A 10,360-nucleotide genomic window follows, 5' to 3' on the forward strand; every position below is an offset into this window, starting at 1 on the left:
GCTGCTCTTTTACTTTTTTTTTAAACGTTCAGATGATAAACCCTCTCAATGTGATCTCAGTGATACAAGTACTGAACCATTCTCTGAGAAGTACATCATTTAATAGCATAGCGTCAGTCAAGAAAAACTAGATTGGTGCTACACGCTCCAGTGAATGCAGAACCTCTGCTGTAATATCTGTGGCTAACCACTTGTTTATTGCTTAACTGGTACCAGTGCTGAGAAGACTGCTAACATTAATGCAAAATACAAATCTAGAAGATAAAGTTGTAAATGCTGTGTGTGTGGAAATTAAAGGAAGGTTTTTTTTTAACAATTTCCAAGGCAAATTAGCAAACTAAGCCTCTTTGTCAGTATCTGCATGGTTACTCTTTCGAAAAGCCTTATGCTCAGCTCTTAGCGGAGACAGTGATAGGTGATGCCATTAAACAAAATGTAGAGAATTCACAATTCTTCATGAAGCGTTTCACTTCAGAACACAACTCCAAATCTAACCACAACTTTTCATTTACATTTCCTTCTCCTAAGATCCTCACAATATCCTATCTTCAGCAATTCTATTGTGTGCCACAGATCAGCTCTTTTGTGAAAGTTTGAGGCGAATGAGGGAAAGTATTTAGATGACATTTTACATTTAGGGGACTCCTTTAGGGTATGTCTACACTACAAAGTTAATTCGAACTAACAGACGATAGTTCGAATTAACTTTAATAGGCGCTACACAAGCTCTCCGCTAGTTCGAACTTAATTCAAACTAGCGGAGTGCTTAGTTCGAACTAGGTAAACCTCATTGTACGAGGACTAAGCCTAGTTCGAACTTACTAGTTCGAATTAAGGGGTGTGTAGCCACTTAATTCGAACTAGTGGGAGACTAGCCCTCCCCAGCTTTCCCTGGTGGCGACTCTGGCCAACACCAGGGAAACTCGTATGCCCCCCTCCCGGCCCTGGACTCCTTAAAGGGGCACGGGATGGCTACAGTGCCCGTGCCAGGTGCAAGCCTGCCAGCACCCAGCTAGCAGACCCTGCACCGGCATGGCTCGAGCCAGCCACCCGATGCCCCCCAGCCCTTCCCCTCTTCCTGGGACCAGGCTGGCGGCTCCCAGGAGCTTGCCCGGGACCGCAAGAGGCGGGCACCCACCTGGTCTAGTGCGGACATCGTGGACCTCGTCCACAACCTCCACACTAGGCACAGGAAAGCAGCCGTCTAGGGCAGGAGAGCTGCCAGCCTGGCCACCCAGGAGCAGGTGTGCATGAAAATCAAGGTGGTCCACTAAGACCCCCGACCCTGAGCCCTGAGCTTACAATGGCCGTACTGGGTCAGACCAAAGGTCCATCTAGCCCAGTAGCCTGTCTGCCGACAGCGGCCAACCCTAGGAACCCTGGAGGGGATGGACCGAAGACAGTGACCAAGCCATTTGTCTCGTGCCATCCCTCTCCAGCCCTCCACAAACTTTGGGCAGGGACACCACTCCTACCCCCTCGCTAATACCACTCCATGGACCCAACCTCCATCACTTTATCTCACTTCTCTTTAAACTCTGTTCTAGTTCTAGCCTTCACAGCCTCCTGCAACAAGGCGTTCCACAGGTTGACTATTTGCTTTGTGAAGAAGAACTTTCTGTTATTAGTTTGAAGCCTGCTACCCATTCCTTTCCTTTGATGTCCTCTAGTCCTTCTATTATGGGAACTAATGAAGAACTTTTCTGTATGCACCCTCTCCACCCCACTCATGCTTTTATAGACCTCCATCCTATCCCCCCTCCGTCTCCTCTTTTCTAAACTGAAAAGCCCCAGTCTCTTTAGCCTCTCTTAATATGGGACCTGTTCCAAACCCCTAATCATTGTAGTTGCCCTCCCCTCTCCCAGCCTCTCTCTTCCCCTCTCCCACCTCCTTTTCCCAGTCTCCCCCAGGTTTGTTCAATAAAGAGAGATTCTATTTTTGAACACAATTGTCCTTTATTTTGTACATCAGGAAGGGGGGCTAGGGAGGGATAAGTGGAAGGAGGTGAGGGAGGAATGGGGTACGAGCCCCCGATGGGGAGGACTGGGCTGGCTCTGCGGGCTTCTGCGGGTGGAAGCTCCCCTGCAGCCCCCCAGTTGCTCCCTCTCCCCAGATGGCAGCCTGCAGCAAGTGCAGCCGGTCTGATGGCCAAGTGCTGTGATGTGCCCAGTGTGGGTACTCCAGGAAATCCAAGCCAGGACTGCTTTGCAAGCGGGGCACCCCTGAGAACTGTCTGTCCGGGATGGGGGTCGGGTCCCTTTAAGCGCAGCCCTCGGCTAGCCTGAGACAGCAGCTCCACGCTCTAAGTCCTCATCTGATGCCCTGCCGGCACTGCTTCTGGCCATCCTTAAGCCCTGTTCAGGGTCCACTCAATGTGGACATGCTAGTTCGAATTAGCAAAACACTAATTCGAACTAGTTTTTAGTTCTAGACGCGTTAGTTCGAATTAGCTTAGTTAGAATTAACTAATTCGAACTACGTTAGTTCGAACTAACTCTGTAGTGCAGACATACCCTAAGTCTTTTATATAGATTCTTATGCTGCTTTCATCATAGTAGGTGAATTCTGGCTAGTATACATTGCTGTGTGGTTTTTTCCCTCCATCTCTTCTTCATGGAGGAATGCATGTACAATAAGGCAGAGTTTTGTTGTTGTTGTGGAATTTTCCTTCTTGAAATATTCATGATTCAAAAAGGTTGAAATATCTTACACTTAAGGACAAGTTTGAGAGGGCAAGACCACGAGAAAGCTCATCTGTACACATAGGCCTGTGAACTAGTGCTGTGGGGGGACGAGGGGTGCTGCTGCTGGTCCCGTGCACTGGGGGTGTCTGCTGCAGGCCTCAGCTGGGGAGCAGTAGACAGGGATGAAGGGTCTGGATTTCAGCAATACCACTGTTAAAAAACGTTCCTGCACTACTGTCTGTGCAGAGATCTAGCTTTACACTTGGGGTGTGTCTAGACTACAGGGTTTTGTCGACAAAAGTGGCCTTTTGTTGACAAAACTAAACCTGCATCCACACTGCCTTTGAGTTATGTTGACATAACGTCGACAAAACTCAGCAGTTTTGTCGACGTATGTAAGCCTCATTCTACGAGGAATAACTCCTTTGTCGACGTAGTTCTGTCGACAAAACAGCAGTGTGGACGCAGGGAAAAAGTTATGTCAACGTAAAAGGCCTCCAGGGAGAACCCCTGGTGGACACTCCTGCCACAGCTTGCAACTCTATTGTTCCTGCCCGTAGCCATCTTTAAAAGGCACAGGCACCCAGGAGCAGCACTCTGGCAGCAAGCGAGCTCCAGAGCAGACCAGGATTGTGCTGCTCAGTTCTGGGTGAGCCATGTCACAGGGACAAGCCCCCCAAGATCCCTCTGGCCCTTCCAGGGAATCATCCCCCCGGGAATCCCGGGGCACCAAGCACCGGGCACCCTCCTGGTCAGGGCCAGAGATAAAAGCCCTCCTGGGCCTCTGGGCTGAGGAGGAGTCCCTCCAGGCCATGCACTCCACAAAGAGGCAGAATGCAGACACCTTTGCCCGAATGGCAGAAGAGCTGGCCAAACAAGGCCACCATCCCTGCACACTGGAGGAGGTCCGAGCCAAAGTGAAGGAGCTGAGAAAGGGGTATGCCTGGGCCCGTGAGCACAGCTCCTGCTCTGGGGAAAGGCCACACTCCTGTGAGTATTATGAGGACCTGGACAGGATCCTGGGGTCAAGGGATCCTCTGCTTCTGCTCGTGGAGACCCCGGTTCTACAGCGGCCGGAACACCTGCTGGGGGACCAGGAGCTCCAGGAGGAGGAAGACGAGGAGGAGGACGGCACCCAGAGCACTTGGGAGCCAGGCACCCAGACACAGGAGGCCTCCCAGACCACCTCGGACACTGGGGAGGGAACATCAGGTGAGTGCTGTGAGGGTCCAACACACACAGGGCAGACGGGAGCAAAGGGGATGGTGCAGTGCTCTAACATGTCATGCTGAGCACGGCCTGGGGGGAGGGAGGGACAAGCCCATGGCTGCCCTCAGGGAGGGCCGTGCTACCCCCCTACACCCGCACGGCTGCTGGGCACCACTTGTTCCTGCAGGCAGGGATGCCACATGCAGCCATGGGCTGGAGACGCTGGGACAGCCTCACAGCTGCAGGCCTCTCAGCACTCTGTGGGAACCCCAACGTTGGCCCGACACTCATCCTTGCTGCTAAGCCATGGGGTATGCGTGAGGGTGGACACAATGGTGATCTGCACACCGCCTGGGCTCCAGGGAGGCCGTGGCTGTGGGCCAGGCAGCACCATGCCTTACTGAGCAGCCTCTGACCCTAGGACAGGCACTGCCTGCTGAGAAGAAGGAGGGCATGCCCTCTCAGGGAAAGGGTGAGCATGCATGACGACTTTTCCCACCTGCCCCACCACCCAGATGGCCGCAGGGCACCCGTATGCTGGTGCAGCTACTTAGAGCTGGTGCGCCAGCACGTTGGAGTCCTGCAAGGGATGAAGGACTCCATGGAAAGGAGGCTGGAGGCAGAGGCCGAGTGGCGCCGGCAGTTGCTGCTCGAATTTGCCCAGCAGTGCAGGGACACCTGTGCTGCTATCCGGGAGGCCATGACCTTCCCCGGTCCTTTGCCTGGTCCTGACCCTCCTCCTCAGCCTGGCCCCCCTCAGCCCCTGCCCCCTCCTCTGCCCCCTCCTCAGCTCCTGCCCCCTCCTCTGCCCCTGCCATCCCAGCCCCAGCCCCAGCCCCACCTCCTGCCCAGCCCCCTTCTGTGGCATCCCACACACACAGCCAGGTGTGACAAGACCTCCGGAGCCAAACCACCAGGAGCTTGACCTCCAGGCAGCCCCCTCAGCCCTGAGCCTCCCTTCCCCCTTCCAAGTTCACATTCCCCTTTCCCACCAGTGACACAAACTGAGGGACACACTTTTTTTTTCAAAGCACTTTATTTTCTAAAACAGAGATTTTTATTTTTCTCTGAATCAAAGAGTTATTTATTTTCATTTGTTCAAAAACCAACAGTTAAATAAAGTGTTCTAGAGTTTCCACCATCACCTGTCTCCGTTCTCAGTGAGTGGGGACTGAGTAGAATGGGTGAATGTGGGGCAGGGAGGGGTTGCAGGGAGGAAGGCACCGGGGGTATGGGGCACTCCCACATGTAGAAGGCCCTGGGGACAATCAGGGGCCTCCCTGTGAGAATTGCTCCCTCATGGCTTCCCGAATGCGCAGGCCCAGCTGGTGGGCTTGCCGGGTGGCAGCTGTCCGGGGCTGCCCAAACTGCCTCCCCTCCATCTCCGTCTGTGTCCTCCACACAGGGAGGAAGGCCTCCCCTTTCCTCTCTACGAGGTTGTGCAGCACACAGCATGCTGCAACTACATCAGGGATGTTGTGTTCCCCCATGTCCAGCCGCGTCAGCAGGCACCTAAACCTGCTCTTCAGACGGCCGAAGGCGCACTCCACCTGGAAGTGAGCCCTATTGAGGCGGGAGTTGAACAGTTCCCTGCTCGTGTCCAGGTGGCCAGTGCAGGGCTTCATGAGCCAGGGCATGAGAGGGTAGGCCGCATCGGCCACAATGCACATAGGTATCTGCACATCCCCGACTGCCAGGTTCCTCTCTGGGAAGAATGCCCCAGTCTGCAGCCTGCGGTACAGGTAGGAGTTCCTGAACACACGGGCATCGTGTGCCCGGCCTGACCACCCGACACAAACATCCGTGAACTGTCCCCTGTGGTCGACCAGGGCCTGCAGCACCATAGAGAAGTAGCCCTTCCTATTGATATACTGTGCTGCTCGATGGGGCGGGGCACGGATGGGGATGTGGGTCCCCTCCAGTGCTCCACCGCAGTTCGGGAACCCAAGCCCCGCAAATCCGGCCAGGATGGTCTGCAGGTCTCCAAGGTGGATGGTCCTGTGGAGCAGCTCCACATTGATGGCCGTCACCACCTGCAGAATGGGACAGATAGAAACACACAGCACAGGACTTTAGAGGGGTTGGCTCAACTGATGAGACGTGCTCCCCCCTTTCTCTCCCAGACACCAATAGCCCCCCCCGACAATCCCTTCCCCACTCCCTGACCCCCACACCATGGCAGGGTGAGGCTGAGAGGGCTTCTACCTCTGCCACCCCATCCCCAATTCCCTGACTGCCCCCCTGGGCTGTCCCTTGAGAGTGACTTACCTCCATCAAGACGGCCCCGACGTAGACTTCCCCACACCAAACTGATGCCCCACGGAGCGGTAGCTGTTGGGGGTGGCCAGCTTCCAGAGCGCAATGGCGACGCACTTCTCCAGGGGGATGGCAGGCCACAAGTGGGTGTCCTGGTGTTGCAGGGAAGGGGTGAGCCAGGTACAGAGATCCCGGAAGGTGGCCTTCCGCATCCAGAAATTTCTGAGCCACTGATCGTCCTCCCACTGCTGCAGCACTAGCCGGTCCCACCAGTCCAAACTGGTGTCCAGCCTCCAAACCCGCCTCTCCAGGAAAAAGTTGGGGCAAGGGCAGCAGGGCTGCAGCCTGAGCGAGGGGCTCAAAGCTGGGCTCAGGATCCAGCTCTGTTGCCAAGATCATCATGCTCTCCTGAGCATGCAGCAGAGCTTCCAGCAGCACGGTGTGGGGCCATCGCCTGCCCAGGGGCAGCTCAGGCTCCATGCCCAAAAAAGCCAAAATAACACACAAACAAAAGAACAAAAGAAAAAAAACAAACACAAGAACAAAAATACAAACAAACAAACAAACAAACAAAAAAGTCAAAACCCAAGCAAACAAACAAGCAAATACACAAACAAACAGACAAACCAGATAATACACAGCTGTGGTGTCCGACAAAGCAAGGCAACCAGAGCCAGGAAAACTGCAGCAGCTTTGCTTTCCCTGTAAAGGTTGGCAAGCTAGAAGCAGAAGCAGAGGAACAGCTATCCAGGAGTATCCCTTTAAGCACGCGTCTCTGCAGAGAGCATGCAGCAGTGCCTGGGCTTTATGGCACCTGTGACCTTTCAGAAGCACTTCCGGGTGCCTTCTTCTGTCGACAGAGCGTCCCGCAGTCTAGACGCTCTTATGTCGACAAAGCTGATCACTTTGTCGACAAAGAGATGTAGTCTGGACACTCTGTGTTGACACAAGTTTTGTCGACAGATTCTGTCGACAAAACTTATGTTGACGTAAGCCTGTAGTCTAGACACACCCTTTGGGTTGAAAGTGTCATGGTGCAGGGTTGTCAACCATTAACTTTATGTTGGCGCTTTAATTTCTTTTAGATAGTTGGGTCTGGGCCTTTGAGCACACGGAAGGTAAGGACTCAGAATGTGAACCTGACTCAACAGACAGTGTAGGAGCAGACACTAGGTTTGATTGCTCATGGGAAGAAGGCCATGTCCACACTCAGGGGTTCTTTCGAAAAAAGTAGCCTTTTTTCGAAAGAACTTCCCCTGCGTCCAGACTCAAGCCGCGTTCTTTCGAAATTAAATCGAAAGAACGCGGCTTTTCTTTCGACGGCAGTAAACCTCGTTTCACGAGGAAGAACGCCTTTTTCGAGGGAGATCCGTCGAAAGAACGTGAGTCTGGACGGGGGGAGCCCTTTCTTTCGAAAGAATTGGCCTCCAGGAACAAGCCCTGGTGGACAATCTGGGCCATGGGTTGCACGTCTGTGGTTCCTGGCTGCAGCCATTCCTTAAAGGGACAGGCGCACCCTCACAGCCACTTGTTGCAGACAAGGAGCCAGAGCACACGGCGACCTTGCTGCAGCATGTCACAGCCCCAAGAGCGTCCTGGCCCTTCCTCCGAGCCTTCTGGGGACCCAGCCAAGGGCTCCAAGCGCCGGGCACCATCCTGGTCCGGCGCAGAGATCAAGAGCCTGCTGGAGCTGTGGGGAGAGGAGGAGGCCTTACAGGCCCTCAGAAGCCGGCGGCGAAACGCCGATATTTATGGCCGCATGGCTGAAGCCCTGGCCCAGAAGGGCCACTACCCCCGCACCCAGGACCAGGTGCGCTCCAAAGTAAAGGAGCTGCGGCAGGGCTACGCCAAAGTCAGGGAGGAGAGCTCCCGTTCTGGGGCAGCCCCCCACTACTGCCCCTACTACCCAGAGCTGGACCAGATCCTGGGTGGCAGTGCAGAAGCACGCACACCACGGCGGTTCGTGCAGTCCGGACTGGCAGACCCGGTGGTGGACGCTCCAGAGCGGGAGCTACAGCACTCTGGAGACGGGGACATGGGCCCAGAGGAGGAGGACACCGAGGAGACGGCGACCCTCACCCTGGAGCCAGTCACCCAGACCTCTGAGGCCTCCCAGGCGTCATCTGGCGCGGGAGAGGAAGCAGCAGGTGAGTACAGTGAGGTTGTGTCACACCCGGGGGGGGCGGGAGGTAGGTGGGTGGGTGCACAGTGGGTGATGCACAAGGGAAACCTGTCATGCTCAGGCTGATGCCCAGGTCACACACACACACACACACACACACACACACACACACACACAGTGTGACCTTCAGAATGTCTGCTTCCCCTGTCTCAAGGGAGAGGGCATGCCCTTTTGGACAGCTGTTGCACACAGGACTGATTGTGATAGAAATGTAGCCGTGTCACTCTGATCTGAGGAAGTGGGTCTGGCCCTGGAAAGCTCATCCCCTAATAAACCATCCTGTTAGTATTGTAAGTGCTACAGAGTCCAGTTTATAGGACTGATTGTGTCTTCTTCTTTTCCTCCACAGCCGGACCAGCCGTGGAAGAGGGCCGCAGCACCCCAGCCCCACCTCCATCTCCATCTCCACCTCGGAGACATGGGAGCCGCAGACACAGGCGTGTCTACGCCGACATCCTCCAGCAGCACGTCGAGGCTGTGCAGGAGCAGAACGCCATCCTGCTACAGAGGGCGGAGGCAGAGGAGCGGTGGCGTGATCGGCTCATGAATGAGCTGGTCCTGCAGCGCATGGTGCTGTATGCCACCCTGAGGGAGGTCAGCGGCTTGCCTGCTGCTGTGCCTGGTCCTGCTCCTCCAGCACCCGATGACCCCACCCCACCAAACCCCCCTTCCACAACAGCAGCCCTTTCCCCCCTTGGACCTCCCTCTCCCCCAGCCCCCCCCAGCTCCCCAGCCCCTCTCTCCCCCTGGCCCTCCTCTCCCCCAGGCTTCCACATCCCAAGAGCCCCCCAGCAGCCAGCCAACCGACAGGTACATCACCCGATCCCGTAGCCGGGGAGCACCCCAAACACGAGGCCCAGGCAGGAAAGGGAAATCTGCCAAGCCCCGTTCAACCTGGTCCCCTTCCCCCCTCCAGGTTTCCAGTCCCCTTCCCCCCTCCAGGTTTCAATCACCCCCATCACCCCACTTATTAAGCACACACAAAGGGTTAAAGGAACTGTTTGTTTATTGTATATAGTTTGGCAACAACAAAAATGAAAAAAATTTTTGTTATTTTGCCACATTGTTGGATAATATGTACAAAATTATAAATAAGTAAAGAGAACATTTTATTTTGAAACACACCCTGGTGTAAGTGATGTGTCCAAACTGGGTCAGGAGATGGGTTGTGGAGGGAAGCTTCTATTGGGGGCCAGGGCCCAGTCCCCAGGCAGAAGCCCCTCAGTGCACTCAGTGGCCTCCACTGGAGAATTGCTCCCGGAGGGCCTCCCGGATGCCAACTGCAGACCGGTGAGCCTGGCGGATGGCAGCTGTCCGGGGCTGGGCAAAGAGCCTCTCCTGGCCATCAGCAGCTCTCCCCCACCCTGGTAGGAAGACCTCCCCTTTCCTCTCCACGAGGTTATGGAGGACGCAACACGCGGCCACCACCTCGGGGATGTTGGTCTCCCCCATGTCGAGGCGTGTGAGCAAGCACCGGAATCTGCCCTTTAAACGTCCAAACGCACATTCCACCTGGTTGCGAGCCCGGTTAAGGCGAGCATTAAACTGCTCCTTGCTCGCATCCAGGTGGCCGGTGTAGGGCTTCATCAGCCACGGCATCAGGGGATAGGCGGCATCAGCCACTATGCACACCGGCATGTGCACATCCCCAACCGCAAACTGGCGATGGGGGAAAAGTGTTCCTGCCTGAAGCCTCCGGTACAGGTACGAGTTTCTGGAGATGCGGGCATCGTGTGCCCGCCCTGACCACCCAACACAAATGTCTGAAAACTGTCCACGATGGTCGACCAGGGCCTGGAGGACCATAGAAAAGTAGCCCTTTCGATTGATGAATTGGGCTGCTCGATGGGGCGGTGCACGGATGGCAATGTGTGTCCCATCGAGCGCTCCTCCGCAATTGGGGAAGCCGAGGGCAGCAAAGCCGGCCATGACGCTGTCCAGATCCGGTAGACAGATGAGCCTGTTGAGCAGCTCCGAATTGATGGCCCTCACCACCTGCAGAACGAGACAGACAACAAAGTGTTAGAA

General features: G+C 55.2%; 1 protein-coding gene across 1 annotated transcript; it reads left to right on the forward strand.

The window, feature by feature from the left end:
- Positions 1 to 3,539: 3,539 nt before the first annotated feature.
- Positions 3,540 to 8,921, forward strand: LOC149523990 (uncharacterized). Its single transcript, XM_089780337.1, has 6 exons — positions 3,540 to 3,636; positions 4,410 to 4,607; positions 7,236 to 7,268; positions 7,974 to 8,297; positions 8,682 to 8,859; positions 8,897 to 8,921. Exons 1-6 carry the CDS (start codon positions 3,540 to 3,542, stop codon positions 8,919 to 8,921), a joined length of 855 nt encoding a protein of 284 aa, XP_089636463.1.
- The last annotated feature ends 1,439 nt before the right edge of the window (positions 8,922 to 10,360 follow it).

The sequence above is a fragment of the Pelodiscus sinensis genome, chromosome 8 (assembly GCF_052426305.1).
Source record: "Pelodiscus sinensis isolate ZL-2025 chromosome 8, ASM5242630v1, whole genome shotgun sequence".
Classification (NCBI taxonomy): Eukaryota; Metazoa; Chordata; order Testudines; family Trionychidae; genus Pelodiscus; species Pelodiscus sinensis.

Coding starts and splice junctions, on each gene's coding strand:
- LOC149523990 (XM_089780337.1), top strand. CDS start 3,540: ATGGCAGAAGAGCTGGCCAAACAAGGCCACCATCCCTGCACACTGGAG. Junction 4,608..7,235: donor GGAGGCCATGACCTTCCCCG/GTCCTTTGCCTG, acceptor AATTTCTTTTAG/ATAGTTGGGTCTGGGCCTTT. Junction 8,860..8,896: donor AGGGCGGAGGCAGAGGAGCG/GTGGCGTGATCG, acceptor CTGGTCCTGCAG/CGCATGGTGCTGTATGCCAC.